Source organism: Abramis brama (genome assembly GCF_963993115.1).
Source record: "Abramis brama genome assembly, chromosome: 9".
Classification (NCBI taxonomy): Eukaryota; Metazoa; Chordata; class Actinopteri; order Cypriniformes; family Leuciscidae; genus Abramis; species Abramis brama.
In genome coordinates, this window is record NC_139971.1 from 7,252,527 (window position 1) to 7,274,736 (window position 22,210).

Sequence of the window (22,210 nt, forward strand, 5' to 3'; positions counted from 1 at the left end):
AAGACAAAACAATTCTTAGACATGAGCAGGAGAGGACAGAAGGTAAAAATATGTATTTCATACATCAATGACACATGAAGAACAATAATGACAAAGCACCACAATCAAAAATAATCAGCCGTTTACACATAAACTGCTTAAAATCTGATAAAAGAAGACAAGCATAACATGAAAACAAAATAAACACACACACTAAATGACAAACTTAAACGCAATCGCGGGACCTAAAAACATTTGGATAAGATGAGATGGCAATGTTTTGAAATGATTCAGCCCATGAAATGTTTATGAGACAACTTGAATCTCATAAAAAGGTCATTATCTGCTTTGTTCTGGCCACAAATTGTTGAATTGTAATAAAAGAATTCACAATCTTCGAGTAATGCGGCGGGTTTCACCCGCAGGCCGCATTAATGTGACGGCTCTTCAGCCATTATCCAATCACTGCTGAGGAGCTAATGAACACTCCGGTGGAATTCTATAATCTCTCAGTGGTGGCACTTTATATTCATACTAGGAGCATAAACTGTCATCTTCCTTTATCATTACTTTCCCTTCGTTTTCTGGCGCAGCAGGATTTTCACTTCTGCTTTGACAGTTCCTATCCTCTTTATATCCCATAGTTCATGATACCATCTAGCAGATAATTGTTTTATTCACATTCAAATGACAAACTCCCCATCTGAGCGATGTTGCGGCGGAGGAAGGGGCTTGTAATCTTCAGTAATTCACTAGGTTTGTAAGCCGGTGTCATTGTATGCGAACAGATGCTGTAGATATTGGTTTTGATGTCTCGGTGATAGTAATGCAAAGGGATGTTGAGTGTAAGGTATCTCCTGTTGGCGGTGCTCTTTGTGAATAGGAGATGAGATGAGCTCTGCGGTATCTGTGTGGTGTGCCTTTGGTGCAGTGCTGTGAGATGGCGAGAGTGACTCCCTGGCCCTTTCTGCTTAAGATGACAAAGTGAACAGAGAGCCGAGTTGCCTCCACCCCTGCTTTTCCGTCCTTGGAGTTCAAGAGGCTTTAGGAAGACATGGGCTGCATCCCAATTCCAATCCCCAGTGCCCCCCCAAAAAAATAAAAAATCAAAAAAATCAAGGGGAATTCTGAATGGCATTTTTGTTCTTTTAAAAAGGCAAAACTATTCAAACAAAAGTGAGCAACTGAATCCCTTCATGAATTTCCCAGCAACAAGGCTGTTACGCCAAGGCTGAAAACGCCTGAGTTCTTCTGAAAATGCCAAGCTGCGGGCGCCTCTGTGGCATTTTTTTTTTTTTTACAGTAGAGACCAAGTGCCAGATTTACTAAACAGGAATAATGAGAGCTCAATTCCAAAAAAGCGCCGATGGGTGATGTACTGACGATGCGCACATTAAAGGCACACTATGTAATTTTTCGCCACTAGAGGTCTTTTATTGAAAACAAAGGCGTAGCTTGATGGCACCTTGATTTCGCGGAATCATGGGAGTTGTTGTTATGACCTCTACAGCCGGTGGAGAATACGACAGGACGCGGGCAGAAATCATATTCATGGATGACTGGTGATATATCAAAGATTTATCAACGTTACGAAAGCCGTTGGAGCGGAAAGAGGCCGCTGGAGCGATTGCTAATGAGAGACGAGCTCGACAAACAGCTCGAGAGCAGTGAAGCTTTTATTATGCCGGAGACGCTGCTTCCGCTTCTTCCGGTCATGCGTATGTGGAGTAACGCAGCGCTGTTTTATCATATTAGATACATTTGAATCTGTTGAAAGTTGTTATAATGCTACTCTGTGCATTCGCTTGGCAGCTACTATATGAGACACTTATTGATATTAGGCATGGTAAAACATGGCACTCACGGTAAATCAAGAAAACGAGATTTAAACAAAATCTGTGTTGAGCTGTATAACAATTATTAGTTTTCTGTCGATGAATGTATCCAAACAGTTGCTCACCTGTCTAATAAAACACATAATATATTATCCATGTCCTGGTTAAAACTGCTTATTTCTCTGGATTTAAACATTCTTAGAAACATTTGGGATAATGTAAGTACACAACTCAGCAAAATATATAACACTGTTCTAGTGGTTTTTGGATTCAAAAATCTTACATAGTGTGCCTTTAAGGAACACAACGCAGCTGGATCATTTCCATAATGACCAACGCAATCTACCAAGAGCAGCGCAAATTAGCGTCTGGTTTAAGACAAATAAACCAAATTGTGTTGCGGGATTCCTTTAAATACTATCCTCTCATACATTTTGCGTCTTAAAGGGAAACTCCTAAAATCCATATGCAATCCTGACAGTTTTTTAATGCCAAAAGAGGGTTTGTGCTGGAGCAAGCTGTTAGCAAATCTGGCCCCAAGCCTGTAATCTTGAACATCCCCCCGACCAACGTTTTTTTGTTTTGTTTTGTTGTTTTTGATTTAATAATTATGAACCAAATGCACACTTCAGAAGATCTAACAGCTGGATTCACCAAAGTTTGCGATGTTCACAAAATTACTGATTAAAGAAAGACACTTTAAAACCTTTTCTTATATACGGTTGACATTATTTAAGTTCTTTCTAGTACTTTACCAGGCTTATTTTTAACAAAGACCATAAACTAATGAAGACGGAGAATGGAAGCTTGGCGTTGACAGAGCTGTCAAAACAAAAGCCTGCTTCTGATACTCATCATCCATACACACTAACTTTTTTAAAAAATGATTTAAGATAAAACAAAAAAAGTCCACTAGAATTAAATAACTAATTTAACTAAAAATAAATCAATAATAACACTGACATTTTTGCTTCTATTGTCTGACTTCAGCTCACTAAAGCTGCATATGATGTAAGGGATGACATCCATATCCATCGCAATACATATGCGAGTATAACTCATACCCTGTCAATGCTAAAACAGCCACAGTGGTTTTTAAATAGTTTTAAAAGATTAAGGAATGATGAATCATAATGTAATTAATGTTAACCGTATTTGTCAAAGGCATACTGACATTTCATCTTATTAGGCACTCAAAAGTATGCAGTTTCCCAAAAACCAGTGAAGTACATACTTTTAGTGAATATGCAAATTGGAATGCAGCCCCAGTCACTGAAAATAACACAGGAAGTGTTACCTCAGCATCATTGTAGAGCCATTGGTGGCTAGTGAGGTGCGTGAAGTCTAAGAAATTTGATGTTGATTATTTGAGACCCCATCTGAAATGGCTTTTCAGCCACACACCAATCACTTCTGCAATGTTTCTGCCCTTTTCAACAACTGAAGTACATTCCAGTGAACACAATAGACATGCTGGGATATAATGTATTGTTCTTTCTCTGCATGTTGACAATGTATATTGATGTACTGCAGTATTACAAATAAAGATACTATACATATATTGAATTAGATTATATATTTGCTAGCATGAGCACTTTGAATCGTATAAAATAGAAATTATGCCACTTTATGCTCTCATATAAATGCTACTACTGTTGTGTAGTTGTTTAATTAGGGTTTTACAGCCCATATTACATATAGCACAACACATTTAGCAGATCTTTTCTTAGATATTGTCAGTACAGTCACACTGTTGTTAGTTAGCAGCACCGCAGGCTCCGCAGCAATAGTTCTCCGCTGTTCATTAGTACAATCATCTCCACAGTCCCTCAAGTATACACTCAACATCATTAGGACGCATTGTAGCTGTATGATTTTAACAGGTAATTTACAACACCTCAACACTCTTGCTAGCATGTGAAAATTCACAACAATGGTTTCTTTTGACTTTAGATTCTTCTGTTCCCTTTCGAGGGAACTCGCGCTGCGTCGAGAATCGACACATTGGGGAATGCCTTCAGCATGACGCATCTGAAGCCCGTATGGAACTAGTCCAATCTCGATTGGTGCTCGAGGGCGCTGTCTGTGCAAACTGTGATTTGCTGCCTCTCAGGACGCTCCGCTCCCGCCTGGCCCTGTTCGATGAATCAGGCCAGGCTCGTGTTCACCGTGGGTTGGGACCCGCGTCTGTCGAGGCAGTGTGGCGTCTTCACTCATGGGGTTCGCAGATGGAGCTGGTGGATGATGTTGAGACGGCTTCGGCCCTTTCTCAGCAATCAGTAGCCAGCTCCATCGGTTCCGTTCAGGAGTCGGAAGCTCGCTCTGTGGCTTCTTCCGCCCAGAATGAGGACCCCGATGCTCGAACTATCTGGCTCTGAGGAGTTAGATATTTAGGGCATGGTGGCAGGAGAGACCTCACCACCTCACTCTCCTGCCTTTGAGGAGCTTCTGGAGGTTGTGACCACGGCAGTGGCTAAATTAAATATTGAATGGCCATCTGAAAAGCAGGAAGCGACTTAAAAAAGTAAACTCGATGAGCGCTTCCAGCAAACCCGGTCACAGCCTTCGCGCCAGAGCCTCCCTTTCTTCACTGATCTCCACACAGAGGTGTCGGATGCGTCAGCATCTGCGAACTCAAACGTGTGTAAGTACCAATCTTTTATACCATGAGTATCAGAATGTGATTGGATAGATGAGAAGGTAAAGTGACACAACAACTGAGTCTTCCTGGCAGAACTTATGCTAAAGCTTTCATTTTTTATCAATTATGAATTATTTCTAAACTGAAAACTTTTTTGGAGAATGTTATTCAAACTTTTATTACTTCACATCTAGACTATTGTAATTCCCTTGATTTTGGTCTTCTTCATTCATCCTTTTCATGCCTTCAGATGGTTCCAAATGCAGCTGAGAGGCTGTTGACAAGGGCAAATAAATATGACGTCACCCCAATTTTAGTCTATCCATTGGCTTCCGGTCCACTTTAGGATCCAATTCAAGATTTTGATGTTTGTTTTTAAAGTTCTTAATGACCAAGCTCCATCTTGCCTTAAAGATCTTCTTATCCCCTATACATCTACCTTTAAGATACTCTGACATGGCATTATTTGATGTCCCACAATCACGCCAAAAAACCCTTGCTTATGGAATCAGCTGCCACTTACGTTTTAAGTATTCTTTATATTGTTTTCTGTATATTTGTGTATATGTTTATTTTTATTATAGCTTTTAGCGTAGGTTCTACCAGGCTATACTGCCACCTCATTCATTCATGCTAATATGTCTATATTATTTATTGCTGTTTTCTTGTGATCATGAAATATTTAAGTTATATAGATTTTTTCTTAAGTTGTATCAAGAAACAATAACACAGAAAAACAATAATACTGCATGGCCTCTGTGGGCTTATGTATGTTTGTATTAGTGTGTTACTGCAATTCTATTTGGTGCCTTTACAAATCACACATACTCAAAAAGTCTGAATTTATTGCACAATTTAGTCAAAGTGACTAAAGGTAAAAAAAAAAAAGACTTGAAAAAAGATTGGAAATCTTGGTTGTTTGTAAATTTTTCGGTTACATTCTACTGTAGGTGCATCACACTTTGTTCTTTCTCTTTGGTAGCGACACATTTACAGCATGCTTTTTATTTCTACCAATAAAGAAATCCCAAACAACAAAAGCCACATCGTTCAAACACACTGCTAGTGCATTGCTGAGTTTAAAGAGAATGAGACTCACGATCATTCCACAGCCGTGTCATGCCGTCAACGCAAACCTGACAAATGTGACATTTTCACACAAAATAAGCCCAACAAAACTGTAAAAGATGACAAACAAGCAGCCTATATTGGGCAGGAGATTGTGGCTGAAAGACAATGCAATATGATGTAGACTGTAAAATATGTCCACACAGGGTTGCTGGGTAACTAGTGTCTTAATTGCCCTGCACTGTAGAGCACCATTATATGAGAAAGAATGAGGTGCGTAGTGACCTGAAGAGAGAAGACCTCAAAGCAAGGACGACCAAGCTCAGTGTGAAGAGCATTAAGATTATATTTCACCAAGATTATGTGTTTGGTTTGCTGTGGAGATTGTGGCACTATTGTTATGGCATGAAGCAAGTATGTGGATCCATTGTGTAAATGCATTTCCAGACTGCTTCATTTCCACACTGCTTCATGCCACTGCAGATAACTGTCTGTAACAAAGGCTCCAAAACCTAGCGAGCAACCTATATAGGCCAGTTTTGAGGCATCAGGTGAACTCTCAACACAAAGTTGGTTACAAATGTTTTTGAAAGACATAGATTAATTTAGTCAAATTCTAATGTAGATTACATTGAGATGAGCAATATGACCAAAATCGTTTCACAATATGAGTAATCTTATGCTTGAGATCATGTTGTTACAATATCAGAATTGTAGATATCATTGAAATTTCAGAATTATCTGCACTGATTTTGATATCACAGCAAAAACTTGCCAAAAAGTACTGATTTCGGTACCAAGTCGGTACTAAAATGTAAAAAATGTGATGCTTTGAGCGCTGTTGAACGGAATCGTAAACACCGCTAATTGCCCATTGTGCTCAAGTGCTCATCAAATATGTCTGTGATTGGCTACAATGATCAGCGCTTCAAAAACATGTTGTAAATATACATCAATGACGCTCTTCACCGAGTGCTTACACAGATACACTCGAGAGCGTTTGAAAGCAAGCGTCTATCAACGGACCGGTCCAGACGCCTGCTTGTGTTTTCAAACGCTCCCACTTCCGCTTTCAAAACACTTTTAAACACTTCCGTGTGCTCTTAAACGCTCCCGTACGTTAATCATTGTAGCCAATCACAGACATATCTGATGAGTGCGTGAACAAATTGGCCAATCAGAGGTGTTTGCGATTTCACTCAACAGCGCTCAAAGTGTCACAATTTTAAACTTTCAGTACCGACTTGGTACCAAAGTCGGTACTTTTGACAACCCTAAATGGAAATCACAAATTGAAGTCAGTAATAAAATAAGAAAAAATAAACTAATTAGGCAGGGATGCAATAAAACATAAACGGAATAAAACGAGCTTGAAGTTTTTCAGGTAGGTCTATCTATCAGAAATTCTATAGAAATCAAATAAAATAATCAAATGTATACACAACATAGTATTCACTATATGAATTAAAGGAGCTGTATGTAAGATTGTGGCCAAAACTGGTACTGCAATCACTTTCAAATTACTGTAGAGCGGTGTATCCCCTCCCCCTTATATTTCTACAGGTATATCACCCACCCCTAGTATCTTGTGTTATTTGCAGAGAAGACAATCCCATAACGCATTGTAACAATGTCAAAAATGCATCCAAGGCGGTGGATGAAGTGAATGTCGATTATAAACTGAAAAATTGTTCAGTCTAATTAAAAATGCACCATCTTATTTTTTTGAAGTATTTTTGTTTATTTGAGTGTTGTACTGTTAGCTTAGCAACATGCTAATGCAACACTCTATTGAAATCAATTGTCCCTGCTAAAAAAAAAAAAAAAACAAAAAAAAAAACACACATCTTAAACCAGCCTAAGCTGGTTTGCTTGTCTTAGCTGGGATTTCAAACCAGCTAAGACCAGTAAACTAACTATTTTCAGCAGGGTGTGTTCAGTCTTCTGTGAACTTTATGTGAGGAGCGCTGCGTGTACGATGTAGGAAATGCTGTATGCAGATTGTTCCCATTCTGTCACTTGTTAGGTTTCATTTCAGCTAGGATGCTACCTTTGAAGGCAGCTGCCTACTATGTTTTGGAACAGAGCCAGGATGTGAATGCTCTGTTCCTGCAACGGATTCCCTTGCACATGTAAGAAACCCCAAATCTTCTGCTGGAGCCAGCTAAATTACAGACCCTTTTCCCAGCTGACACAATACAAGCTGGAAAATCCGTCCCCTTGGATTCCTCTTTTAATCTAAACATCATTCAGAAGGCAATTCATCTTGTGCAACATGCTTAAGAAGATGTGCTCCCTAACAGCCAGACACCAGAGGCCTGTTTTCAACCAAAGCAAGAGAAGGGACAAAAGAGCAATGAGTTTAGCAGCGCTACTCACCGGCTTATCGGTGAACGCAGTGGACTCAGACTGCGCCATGTCATAGTATGGGGGCTGGAGAGGAATCTTCTGAATCTCATTCTCCTTGTCCAGATGAACAACCTTCAAAGGCAACAGAACCTGAGATGAAGACGCCATTCAGACTAGTGGTAGCCACCTAAGTAACTGTGTTAATCTGTCTGCCTACATGTCCACTTACTCTGTAAAGAACCAAACAAAACTTCAACAGGCAGAAATTGCGTAAAGCCTATTTGCATGTGACAAAATGGCACAAACTGCAAATGAGTTTCTGATTTTTATTTGTATTACTTGAATGAAAGGGAAATTCAATTGGGAAATTCAATTCCGATCAGATATGCAATTGTATCATCATTATTTTTAAACAAGAAAATTAATATGTTGACAGTAAAATTGAATGCTATTTCCTGTAAAGTAATATTAGTATGTTTCTCGTATCACTCAGTGGTCTCTTCATTTCTCACATAACAAAACTATTTTCAATTGTTCATGGCCATTTATTTATTTGGTAAGTATTAATGTAAAGAATCTAAATTTTAACCATGTCAAGATTATTTTGTGATAATGGCTGGCTGTACATTATTCCTTACTTGTTAAAAAAATATGACTCATTATGGAACAGATTACAGAAAATAGAAATCGAAAACGTAATGGATATCCTCCAGGACTAAAAGTTTATATATATAAAAAAACTATGCTGTGAAACGATGTTGGATCACAGTTCACAATTTTTTTTACCCTCGGTGTGAAGCGGCCCATAGGGATTCATTACTTTGTTATAAAATGTTATCACACAAAAAATACACTTTTGGCGTGAATAGGCCAATTATATGAGTTGTACAGCAGAGTCACTGTGGAGTACTTGTTAAAGCAGTGGTCAAAGCATGGGGGCCAGGACCCATTAGGTGCCCTCAGCAAACTTCTAAAGGGCCGCAGTTTGACGTAAATTGTTTCGAATGAATATTATTAGTATTATTAGTAGTAGTAGCAGTATTAAACAATTAAAATAAATGAAATCATAATAAAATGCTCAAAAATATATAAAGGAATTATATTTTTCTTTTGTTTAAAATAAATTGTTTAAAATAAATAAATAAATCTTACTGATCCTCTTCATAGACATCAATAGTTTTTTTTATAAGAGATTTGAAAGCTAGAACTGCTAATGCCACGACTGAATTAAACTCCATTTGGTCAAAGAGAATTAGTTCTACAGGCTATTAATGTTGTGTCTGTATGCCTGTGAATTCACAGAGCCATTTATATCAGCATTCTTTTTTTCTGAAACTGATGAGCTTCATTCAAAGTGTTGTTGGCCACCTGCTGATCTCTTCATATCGCATGCAAGAGAAAACATGGGAATAAAAGGGCTCTGACAGAAAGTGCCTCAAACATGCACACAAACATGTTTTTCTGACTAAATGTAAGTTTTGAAAATATTTCACACCCAGAGTTTCTCTAGGGGTCCAGAGAGAGACTTGAGGATGCAACAACATGAAAATGGGTTATGCAGTGTTATACAAGATGCGTAGGGGGGCAAAAATAACGACGGGATCATCTTTCGCCCACGGCGCACGAGAACAGCCACTGAACAACTGCTGTAGATGCAACATACGCTTTCTTGCCTATGAAGATGCACACAGCAGAGGAGCGCTTTCATTCCATCATGTTTAATGGGGGTGTGAAAAAAACTTCTTCCTTGACGGAACTGCTTGACAGAAAAACAATGCCCAGACCCATCCAACGAGCTCAGCAAAGGCCACGGCGTCATTGTTTTCAGAGCAATTTTCATTAGGCTTATACACTGTGATTGTCATGAAGCTCTTCCTTTGCTTGCCGCTTCACTGGCAGCAAGTGCAATGGTTTTAGAAGTTTGGAATGGGATAGTTTTTCAACCCTTAAGTACTAAAGCGGAAAGTCTTTTCCAAACCTAAATAAAATGTCTGGAGATGCTTCAAATTGCAACTGTCTTCGAAAGAAAGGAGAGAGAACAATCAAGCGATAGCAGCAAACCTTTTCTTATTTCCTTACGAATCAAAGAGCGAGAGAAGACAACAACAACAAAACAAAACAAAAGACGAAGCCGCTTATATGTGCAGCCGGTGGTTGTTTGGCTCGGAGGGCTGTTTTAGTGGTTTGATGTGACTGAATTGAAATGCTTAAATGTGGGATAATCCTCCAGCAAAGATGGCCTTTGAGTAAAAATTCCCAACAATCACCACCTGCCTATGTCACATTTCTGAGGGATATCTATTCACTGTAAAGAGGACTTTAGCTTTACGGAAGATTTCTGAGACAGTGGAAAAATTCAATTTATAGGAAGAATAAAAGGCTTTGCTGGCTCTTTGTTACAGCAGCCAACTATTTTGTTTCTTGTTATCTCTTCCCCGGGGCCGTGCTGAGAGGGACGGGGAGGGAGGAAAACGCTATGGAGGCTTTCGCAGGTTCCCTCATTACCTAAAAGTAACACAGTGACGGTGTCAGTCAGGCTTTTAGTGGCCTTTCGTGTACATGCTGCTTATCGTATTGTTGCAGGTACAGTATCGTCTAGGTCAGCTTTGGCTGCTTCTGTAACAGGTCTGTCCCTCTGACCTAAATGTAACAGTACACGAGACTTATTGTATAATTATTCTGGGTCATGTTTTCTAATAAAGCACTGTCACTTTCAAAGACCCCATCAAGTGGCTTGACAAATGGATTTTCTTTTACCTGTGTTGAAGATTTCTGTTGAAACAGGATGTTGTGGCAGGACATACTGTATATAAGCAGGACCTAAAACAAACTTTTTGCCCAACCTGCCAATGGTTGGTGGCTTAAGAACTTTAACCTGCCATTAATATTTTTTACAGGCCAAAAACAAATCTAAACTTTAGATACCAGTGAAAATTCAGAATACATATATATATATATATGTATATTACAATATTACTGTTTTTATAGTATTTTTAATCAAACAAATGCAGCTTTGGTGAGCAGAAGAGAATTCATTCAAGAGAATTCAATTTAAAAAAAAACTATCAACTGACCCTAAACCTTTGAACAGTAGTGCATATTAAATTTATATTAAAAATAAAATCTTAGTATTAATTGACAATACATGTCAATATAATTGCTCATGCAAGTATGCAACTTGCAACTTGCAAAACATAATACAAAGCAATGCTATGCATATTAATGGTGTCAGCAAATTGTGTAATAAAAATAATATATCATAAAAAAAACAAATATAAATATAAATAACAAATATATATATATATATATATATATATATATATATATATATATATCCATTGATAAGTCCATTGATCCAAACACTCTCAAACACAACAGCCATCATTTAAACCTGCTTCATGACAGGCCTCAAGGATCTGTTTTGAAAAACTGGGTCCACTTTGATTTCATTTTGACTTTAAAGCAGCCACTTGTATTTTTTTGAAGCATTTTTCAAGTTCAAGGACACACACATGGTTCCATGAGATTTGTTGACGATGTGTGTACCATGTAATTGAAGCACACACCAGGGTGACAATAACAAGGAAAAAGGTTTAATAGTGGCTATCTATGCGCACTCAACTTTCTATAGAGGTCTGTTGTAAGCAGTTTCCTAGCAACACTAACTGTGATAGCAACTGTCCTTTGTTTACACCAACTAAAGGTCTTCCCTTCTCTGACACACCCTGCCATCTACTGCAGAAGACCTGATCTTATTGAAATGTACATGAAACAAACAGTTATGAGATCTGAGCAGGGCACCAGATAAAACTCACACTCACAGATTCACGCAGGTCAGATATCCGACCCTGCATGGCTCAAAGAAATCATTAACTCCTTCAACACTCAAAAAAGCACAACAAACACATAAACAAACTCAAACACAGTTGTTTTCCATTTTTCTTCTTCTGCCAGAGATGGATATTTGTACAAAAGTAAAGAGGAAGGCAAGACACCTGCAGTTTATAAATGCAACTTGCCTGTGATCTCCTCCATCCTGTGTGCTTTCAGATCAGACGCTCTCACAGCCTGAACATGTTTACACGTTTTTTACAATTCTGCGCACCTGTGTGCACCTGCACGGATTCTGCGCACAGCTAGAGCCAAATGTCTCTGAAGACCTGGAGAGAAATTCAGTTTCCAAATGCGTTCGGAAAGGTTGTGAAGATTTTGTAGAACCGTGGTAACCTTCAAAAGACACCATTGATTTAGGGAAGTTGACTTTTGCGCGGCTTCGTTCGAAATTAGCATTGTCCACCAAGGACGACATACCTCATTTCAAGTACATAGTCAAAGACAAATGCAAAAGCACCTGCTGTTGTGTCATGAATGCTAATTACAGTATCGGACATCTGCACAGAACCTCACACAGACTGAGGAATGTCAACATTTGTAATCTCACAAATTAAAGTGGATCGGTGTGGCGCTTATTAACGTTGTTTAAGTAAAAATTAGCTTAGCTGCTTGATAAATGTCAAAATGACAGTTGTAGTAGTGTAGATGTATTAGTAGCACTTTACAATAACCCAGCTAACAGGGAATTTGGTTAACGTTCATTCAAAGCTAACTGGTCATTAATCTCAAAACATTAACAGAGAAAAAATAATACATTGTAGTTTGTGTAACATTTGTTACTACTTCTGTTACTGTTGAGAGAACATTCAAACGTAACATTTCCAGAATGATTCCAGAATGATAAAATTAAACGTTCATAAAATATTTAAACTATATTTAATTTAATTATGTCATCCGAGTATTGCGGGCTCTCTTGTTTCATACGCAGCTGCTGCCATTTTGCGACGATTGTTTTGTGGACTGTAATGGATTGTAAGATAACAAACAGGTACAATTTTAAAACAGTTTAATCTCAAATCAATTTATCTTATCCCCATAATTATTTATGTGGCGAAACCGTATAATAAGTGGTTTGACTATACAGTATCCCTTAAATATCCATCTAGTTTGAACTTGCCGCTTTGTGTTTATAAACCTAATAAAATATTTCAACTCAAGTCAATATTTTGTGTCTAATTATTTGCTTATGTGGCAAGTAGCCGTGTAATAAGCAGGATGTAAACTCCTTAAGGGTGATGCAAGACCATCCTGATCCCCCTGTCGAGGTTTATTCTGCGATAACATTGGATGTACATTATCCCTTACTGTAGATCAAGCTAAATAATGTACTTAATTAATGTTATCTACGGAGCCTTGTTGTAAAGTGTTACTGATTAGTTTATGCGGCATCAATTCTGACTTTTAAGACCACAAATGTGGAAAAGGGAAAAAAAAGAAGAGTGGTCAGAGAATTTACCTGAAATAAAAGAAGCACAGGAAACTAGATAGAATTCATTACTTCAGACTGGGAAATGTTAAATAGCTGCCCTGGATTCCCTAATTACATCTTGCATAGCCTTTGGACTGTATACAGCATGAGATCATCTTGGCATAATGGTCATCATTCGTTCAAGTTCAACTAGCTGGATTCTACATGGTTTCTCAATCATTTCAATATGCTCACTGCTGTTGTTGTGGTGCTTGTGCAACAAAATTCGATACCTGATGTTTATGATACAATGATACTTGATTTTTTACCAGATTTTTTCATGCTTTTCAGTTTTGTTGAAGGTGATTAAATCAACAGTTTCTCAGCAGCTGTTGAAGAGATTAATATTTACAAACAAACTCTCTGCAGCTGTTTCTTGGGCGGAATTGGAAATGAGCTGTTTTCAATTAGCGCTCCATTAAAATTGTGCTAAAATGACCAAAAGTGATGCGTGGTGTAGAAACACTGCGTACAAAAGATAGCGGTTTCTTTAGATTATCATTAGCATTGCTTGATCATGGGATACTTAAATTAGGACAAATCATGGATCGCAGGCACTATAAACATCGAAAAGTTGAAACTTTATGAAGATAAAAAAATTGAAAGTAGTGATTTCAGAGGCAGACTCAAGACATTACGGTGTGTTAAAGAGGAAGACACCCTACCTGGATCTCGTCAGGCGTCAGGCCTCCTTTCATGTCGCTGCTCTTTTTCTTGGGTGGCGGAGGGGCCGGCTTATGAGCAGGGGGGAGGTCGGTCCTGTTGAAAGAAAAAGAAAATGGACTGACACCTGGTACCATGAGAGAGCTTTCATGGGGCCGTGACTTAAGCCTTGTGTGAGCACACGTAATGAGGAGTTGTGCCCACGTCTGCCTCTCCCATCTGCCGGGGGGTTGATAGGCATCTCTTTACAATGCCTTTGTTGTAGCCAGTACCATTTCAGCCGTGCCCTTTCAATGGCTTCCACTAGCCATGGAGAGAGAGGTAATGAAACCAGATCATAATGGGCAAAATGGAGAGGAAAATGAGAGTGCTCGGACAAGAGTGGGTTTGACTTTTAGCCCACCAATGTTCCCATCAATCCCTTAAAGTGTCAGACAGACAGCAAACAGCACATGGGTCTTATCCATGATGTGAGGCACAGTATGGAAGGGTTGAACCAGACATTATTAAATTCAGAGCCAGCTGGGATACAACTGGGAACACTAAAAATATCATACCTGGCCTCATGAATTTGAGCACAATTTGCAGTTCTCACTAGGTCACAAAAAACTAGCATCAGATTAACTTAGCTTGTAAATAGTGCTGCACTTAATTTGGTTGTTCCAAAACCTAACCAGTAGGTCGTTAGTTTGCCGCAAACCTGTAAAATAATGTACACTCACATTAAAATGAAGACCAGTTGTATTAGCAGTCTAATAACAGATTTTTTATTTTACATGGAGTGGGTCACCTCTTGAGAGCCGCCATCTTGAAATCACTTGACCAGCCGAATGTCGGTAATTCTGCTGTTACTGAACAATTTTGCTTTTGGAATAAATTAATAATGGATGATGCCGAATGGCACATTTATACAATGGCATGATAGAAAACGTCTCGGTTACGTATAGCAACCCATGTTCCCTGAAAGAGGGAACGGAGACGTTTGTCGGAGGTATCCGACAGAAATGGGATCTTCGCAGAGAGACCAATCTACTTCGAGAGAAATTAAACGAGCCAATGCACACTGGCATGCGATAATTGCGGCAGCTGCTTCTATCACGCAGCGCGGGTATATAATGAGCAGAAGGTGCAACGCAACTTTGGTTTTCGCTGAGGAGCCGAGCCAGGGATCCGGTCGTCTGCAGCGATGGTACAACAACATGGCGACGGGACAAACCTCTCCGTTCCCTCTTTCAGGGAACGTGGGTTACCATACGTAACCGAGACGTTCCCTTAAATGTCGGTCACTCCAACGTTCGTCGGAGGGATCCGACAGAAATGGGATGCCTACCAACACGCCATGTTGTTGGCCCTTCCAGTTCCCTGCATAAGCCTCACTTCTCTCCCTTTACTAGGGGCAGAAGCTTATGCGGGAAATCCTGGCTCTGCCAAGGGAAAGACTACTGTCTAGCCGACAGGGTAGCCGTACCATGGGATTTTACACATATGGGGTCGCCGCAGGGACCGCTACACATGGACACCCAGCCTAGCACAGGTTCCTCAATGCAAACGAGTGTCAGGCCTGGCATCAGATGCTCTGCAACATCTGACTGTGGTAGGGGTGACGGAGGAACTCAACAGGGTTAGCCGTCTCCGGGGAACACACTGGAGCAATAGACGGACATATCTGGTCGACCAGGTGAGAATGGCGTAGCAAGCCGACACTTGAGCGGGTTTCCCCACGCTACTGGCCACTTGGGGCGAGTATATGGGAGGATACCGGCTCTACAAGAAGGCTATAGAATCTAGCGGACGTGTTGGGTGTCGCCCAGCCCACAGCTCTACATATATCTGTCAGCGAGGCGCCTTGAGCCAACGCCCAGGAGGAAGCAACAATTCTAGTTGAGTGCGATCGCAACCCAGACGGGCAAGGCACATCTTGTGATTGATACGCCAAGACAATAACATCCACTATCCAGTGGGCTAACCTCTGCTTGGAGACAGCCTTTCACTTTTCCCGTAACAGACGAAGAGCTGGTCTGAGGTCCTAAAGCTTTGCGTTCTGTCCACGTATAATCGCAAGGAGCAGACGGGACAGAGAAAAGTCAGGGCTGGGTCTGCCTCGTCCGAGGGCAGCGCTTGCAGGTTCTCTACCTGATCCCTGAAGGGAGTGGTAGGAACCTTGGGCACATATCTGGGCCGGAGTCTCAGGACAATGTGAGAGTCAGCCGGGCCAAATTCTAGGCTCGATTCATCGACAGAAAATGCTTGCAGGTCCCCTAACCTCTTGATGGAAGCCAGCGCAGTCAGTAGCACTGTCTTGAGTGACAGGATCTTTAGCTCAGCAGACTATAGCAGTTCAAAGGGAGGTCTCTGCAGTGCGCTGAGTACCAGAGACAGGTCCCAAGAGGGTATAGAGGGGGGACGAGGCGGATTTAGTCTCCTAGCCCCCCTCAGGAACCTGACGACCAGGTCATGCTTTCCCAATGACTTACCTTCAACTGCATCGTGATGCGAGGCAATAGCGGCGACATACACTTTGAGGGTGGAGGGAGACAGTCTTCGATTCAACCCATCTTGCAGGAAGGAAAGCACAACACTGATCGGGCATCTTTGGGGGTCTTCCCGTCTGGAAGAACACCAGTCAACGAATAGGTTCCACTTCAATGCATAGAGGGGCCTCTAACCGAAGTGGTGATGTCTACCGCCTGGGGTAGGTCACCTGGAACCTCTGTGTCCCATCCAGGGACCAGACATGGAGTTTCCAGAGGCCTGGATGTGGGTGCCATAGGGTGCCCCGTCTCTTAGAAAGCAGGTCTTTCCTCAGAGGAATGGGCCAGGAAGGGACTGTTGCGAGGAGTACTAGTTCTGGGAACCTATTGGGCTAATAGGGGGCCACTAACAGGACCTGCTCCTCGTCCTCTCTGACTTTGCACAAGGGCTGTGCAAGAAGGCTCACTGGGGGAAACGCATACTTGCGCAGGCCCCGCGGCCAGCTGTGTGCCAGTGCATCTGTGCCAGAGGTGGGCACAAATACATAAAAAACTATTTTGTTACAAACTACAAATACTGGCTCATGAAATGTAACAAAATAAAATACAAAATACTGATGTGAAAAATGTATTTAAATAAAATACAAGTAATTAGTATTTTGAAAATACAAAAATACTCCCACAATAATCTTAAAGGGTTAGTTCACCCAAAAATGAAAATTCTGTCAGTAATTACTCACCCTCATGTTGTTCCAACCCCGTAAGACCTTCGTTCATCTTCGGAACACAAATTAAGATAGTTTTGATTAAATCTGAGAGCTGGATCACTCCTCCATAGGCTTCTAAGGCATTATAACTTGCTGGCCCAGAAAATGTATTAAAGACATCGTTAATATAGTCCAAGTGACTACAGTGGCTCAATCTTAAGTTTATAAAGCGACGAGAATACTTTTTGTGCGCAAAAACAAAACAAAAATAATGACTTTATTCCACTATTAATTTCCTTCTCTCTGGGCCTTGAGTTTTTTCACGTAGTGTTTTTGTGCAGCGCGTCTGTGTTGTATGTCACACGCATCACACACATGACCAGCGTCGGCCAATAGTGAGCCTACGTGGTGACGTGCAACACAGATGCGCTGCGCTAAAACACTACGTGAAAAAACTCGAGGCCCAGAGAGAAGGAAATGAAAAGTGGAATAAAGTCGTTATTTTGGGGGGGGGGTTTGCGCACAAAAAGTATTCTTGTCGCTTTATAAACTTAAAATTGAGCCACTGTAGTCACTTGGACTATATTAACGATGTCTTTAATACATTTTCTGGGCCAGCAAGTTATAATGCCTTAGAAGCCTATGGAGAAGTGATCCAGCTCTCAGATTTAATCAAAAATATCTTAATTTGTGTTCCGAAGATGAACGAAGGTCTTACGGGGTTGGAACAACATGAGGGTGAGTAATTACTGACAGAATTTTCATTTTTGGGTGAACTAACCCTTTAATGCCGTTTTTAAGAGGAGCAGCGCCACTTCTTCTCCTGTGTTCAAAACTCATTCACTTCTTTGAGGGAGCCCAGTCTACAGGGTGTCACATGATTTTCGTGCATCTAACCTGGACATTGCCATTTCCAACATCAGACCGAAAATATGGCAAAATCATTTACTATGGTGATAAGCATATGGTGATTTTTCTTAAGTATTTAAGTATTTGAAATACTCTAAATACACTCCCTCAAAATATTTTGTTACAAACTACATTTTATTTTTTCCACACCTGCAAAACACAAATTACAAAATACACTAAAGTAATTAAATACGTATTTAAAATACATTTAATTGAAATACTGCCCATGTCTGATCTGTGCCGAGTTTCCGTCAGTCAGGGAGAAGAACAACTGGCAATGTGACGTGTAGGAGGAGATGGCGGGTGAGTTGCCACATGCGACGGAAGCGCAGACCACCTTGGTTGATATACGCAATGGTCGCAGTGCTCTCCATACGGACCAGTAAATGCTTGTCTCGAAGCGGCACCTTGAAGTGACTGAGAGCAAGACGTACTGCTAGCAACTCAAAGCAATTGATATGCCAATGCAGCTGAGGCCCGTCCACAGACCCGAAGCTGCATGCCGTTGTACGTGGCCCCCCAGCCAGTGGCAGAGGCATCCGTGAAGACCACAGCATGACTGGACACTTGTTCTAGGGGAGCACCTGCCCGTAGAAATGAAGGGTCCGACCAAGGGCTGAAGGTTTGGAGACAGTACGGGGTAATGGAAACCCACGTGCCGCTCTGCCATGCCCATCTCGAGACCGGCCGTGAAGCCAGTGTTGAAGCGGCCTCATATGAAGCAACCCGAGTGGCGTTACTGCGGCTGCGGATGCCATATGACCCAGGAGCCTCTGAAAAAGTTTAAGTTTTCATTTTGAAGGGGAGCTTGTGCAGGGCCCGATTCAAAACTCGCAGTTCCAAGATTGGCCGTAAACCACCGCCTTTCTTGGGTACAATGAAGCAGGGGCTGTAGAACCCCAACTCCATATCGGCTGGAGGGACCGGCTCGATCGTGTCCTTCGCCAATAGGACTTTGATCTCTGCCCATAAGACAGGAGCACCAGTGACCATCACTGTGGTGAACCGGATGCCCCTGAACTTGGGAGGGCGCCGGGCGAACTGAATCGCATAGCCGAGTCTGATGGTGTGGATGAGCCAGCGGGACGGTCTGGGGAGTGCTAGCCAGGCTCCGATAGACCGTACCAGCGGGACCAACGGAACCACAGACGTACCCGCGGAGGGGCAGCGAGGTGGAGGACAGGGACACGACCCAAGAGGCACTGGGTAAAGATCCTGTCACTCAGAGTGGGGTCTGGGTGTGCGGTGCAACACTCACCTGGCTCCACGGGTGGACAGAGGATGCGTGGGAAGGCTTGACTGTATTCCCGAACCACATGCTGCAGTCCGCTGGCGATTGCTGAAGGGGATGAGAGTGGCAAGGTTACGTAACAGCGCACACTGTCAACCTCGCCTTCTTGATAGGAGGAGACTGAGAGCGACGAGGCATAGTGTTGAACACTGTCAGCCTCCCCGCTCTGCCAAGAGGGGAACGAAAGCTGTGAGACACAGTGTCGCAGACTGTCATTCTGGTCCTCTTGGGGAGAGGGGAATGAGAGCGACGAGGCATAGCGACACGCGCTGTCGAACCCACCCTCGTGGAACCCAGAGATGTTAGAAACTGCTCTTTTATTGTGGGAGTGGGTACCGCTGGCTGTGGGGCCAGCGGTGGAACAAAAAGAAAGGAAAACAAAGGATTCTCCACCCGGTCCTCCACCGGGGGAGGGAGATGTGCGGACATCAACTCCCGAAAAGCAGTTTCTTCCATCTCTGGGTTGCCCGTCTCAGGGTCGCTTGCTCTTTCTCTTCCCAGCGGATTTAGCAGGAGCCTGGACGGGGTGGGCGGTCCTCTTGCTGCCGGCCCGCTGCTGCCTGGGTGGAGGCTGCTGCTGAGGCTGAGCAGGGGCAGAGGCGGAGGCGGCAGCAGGAGGGTGCCCTCGGTGACGAGCAGACAAAGGAGCTGCGACAGACAGCTGGGTGGAGGCAGCAGCTGGCTGTCGGGGCAGGATGTGTTTGATGACCTCCGTCTGCTTCTGAGCTGCCGAGAAATGTTTCGACAGCGTCGCCAAAGAGGCCGACCTGGGAGATAGGGGAGTTAAGGACACAGTTGCATCGCAACCGACCGCTCCACTGGTACCCCTTAGCTGCACCTCCGTAGCGAAGGATATTTGTTCATCCGGCGGAGCCCCGAAAGAAATGACTGGCACCGCCCAGGATGGGCCAGCACGCTCTCTCGGAAGCTCCACGGTTTTCGGTGACACTGTCATTCATTTTCTTGAAGAAGATTGAAGATCAGAACCATTCAGAAGCTCGGCTCCAAAGCGAAATGCAAAGTTGCGTTGCACCTGCTGCTCATTCTATAACCGCACTGCATGATAGAAGCAGCTGGCGCAATTATCGCATGCCAATGTGCATTGGCTCGTTTAGTTTCTCTCGAAGTAGATTGGTCTCTCTGCGAAGATCCCATTTCTGTCGGATCCCTCCAACGAACGTTGGAGTGACCGACATGAAAGGCAACTGGAAACTTTTTCAGCATACAGCAGTCCAAATGAATGTTATAATCAAAAAAGCCTTTACATTTGCAGATAGGAAGTAGTAGTGAAAAGCTATTTGTTATTGTTGGCGGTTGATGTTCAAATGTTCGTTTTTTTTTTTTTTTTTTTTTTTTTATAAAATATTTTAGATGGATGGATAGATGAAACAACTTTGACTTTAATATGGTAGATAAATATTTGTACCAAGTGGTATTAGGTATTGCAAGACATTCATAATCAGGGATGGGATGCATTTAAAATACGTATTTGAAATACAAAATACTATTGGAAAAAATCAAATGTAATTTGTATTTAAATACATTTAAGATGAGAATTTTTGTATTTTCAAAATACAAACAACACTTTTTACCAGTCAACCTCTTTATCAGGGTACTGATTTTGTGCATCAACTAGTTCAGACATTCAAAGAAAGAAAGAAAGAAAGAAAGAAAGACAGACAGACAGAGAGGGCAGAGAGGGCAGAGATGAGGTTAGGAATTAAAAGTCCTATACCTATACCTGCACTGGATGGCCAATTTCACATGTATTTTGTGTTTTTTCAAAATACAAAATATTGTATTTGTATTTAAATACATTTTTTCACACAGTATTTTGAATTTGTATTTAAATAAAATTTTCCACACAGTATTTTGTATTTTTATTTTAAATATATTTCCATGTATTTATGCCCATCTCTGCTCATAATCACAGACATAAAAAAATACGTACTTGCTCCAAATATACTTACAAAATATTGACAAACATTTTAATATAGGTTATTAATTAATTAATTAATTAATTAATTAATTAATAACTATTAATGTAGGGTTAGTTTACCAAAAATTCAGAATCACGTCATTTACTCAGACTCAAATTCAGAACACAAATTAAGATATTATCAATGTTCTCTCATCATTTTTGTCCATCTATTGATAATTTATAAAGACAGACCGACCGACAAAGTCAATAAATAAATACTAATACACAAACCAGAAAAATCAACACTTCTGTGAGTAAACACTAATCATGCACAAATATAATACAGTGCACTGCATAACACTTTATTTTGATGCTCCCTTTTGAAAGTTCTGTTGAAAATAAGTAACTTTGCAACTACGTCAACTAACTCTCATTAGAGTATTAGTAGACTGTCTGCTTAATATCTGATAACTCTTTATTGTGATGATTCTCCAACAGACATTCTACTGACTATAAGTAACTTTGCAACTACAGTACATGTCAAGTTATTCTAACGCTAACCCTACAAATCTACTAATACTCTTACACTCTAATGAGAGCTAGTAGACATGTAGGTGCAACGTTACTTATAGTCAACAGAATGTGTTAAAGGGACCATAAAAAAAAGTGCACGGTTCTAAATCCATTAGAATGGTGAACGGTTTTGTGCAGAAGTTCACCTTACTCACATAAAGCTGAAAATGTAAACCAAGGTAATTATCAAAGTCACCAATAGATGTCAAAAGCCTTTCATGGAAAGGCATCTGTAAATATTCAGTCTATGTGTGGGGTCTTAGATACATATGTGCAATGCACAAATATTTAGTAGCGCATTTAGCCAAAATTGTAACTTCCTCAATACAATGGTTGTACTGCAGAGAGATCCAATCACCCGCTGTCTGGCACTACTCATGACCTCTCTCATGACACTTCAACACACACGGGCCTCGGCACACACCTGATGTGCTTCTGGAG

General features: G+C 41.2%; 1 protein-coding gene across 4 annotated transcripts in view; it reads right to left on the minus strand.

Annotated features, from left to right (window-relative positions):
- Positions 1–22,210, minus strand: part of nectin1b (nectin cell adhesion molecule 1b) — a 244,386-nt gene that overhangs the window by 19,982 nt on the left and 202,194 nt on the right. For 2 of the 4 annotated variants that reach the window (XM_084124505.1, XM_084124507.1), the window contains exons 7-8: positions 13,900–13,993; positions 7,903–8,004 (exon numbers count right to left, since the gene is read on the minus strand). In XM_084124505.1, the coding sequence (XP_083980631.1) occupies positions 7,903–8,004; positions 13,900–13,993 (196 nt within the window). The remainder of the gene's footprint in view (positions 1–7,902; positions 8,005–13,899; positions 13,994–22,210) is intronic. The other 2 variants (XM_084124508.1, XM_084124509.1) reach the window with 1 other exon arrangement.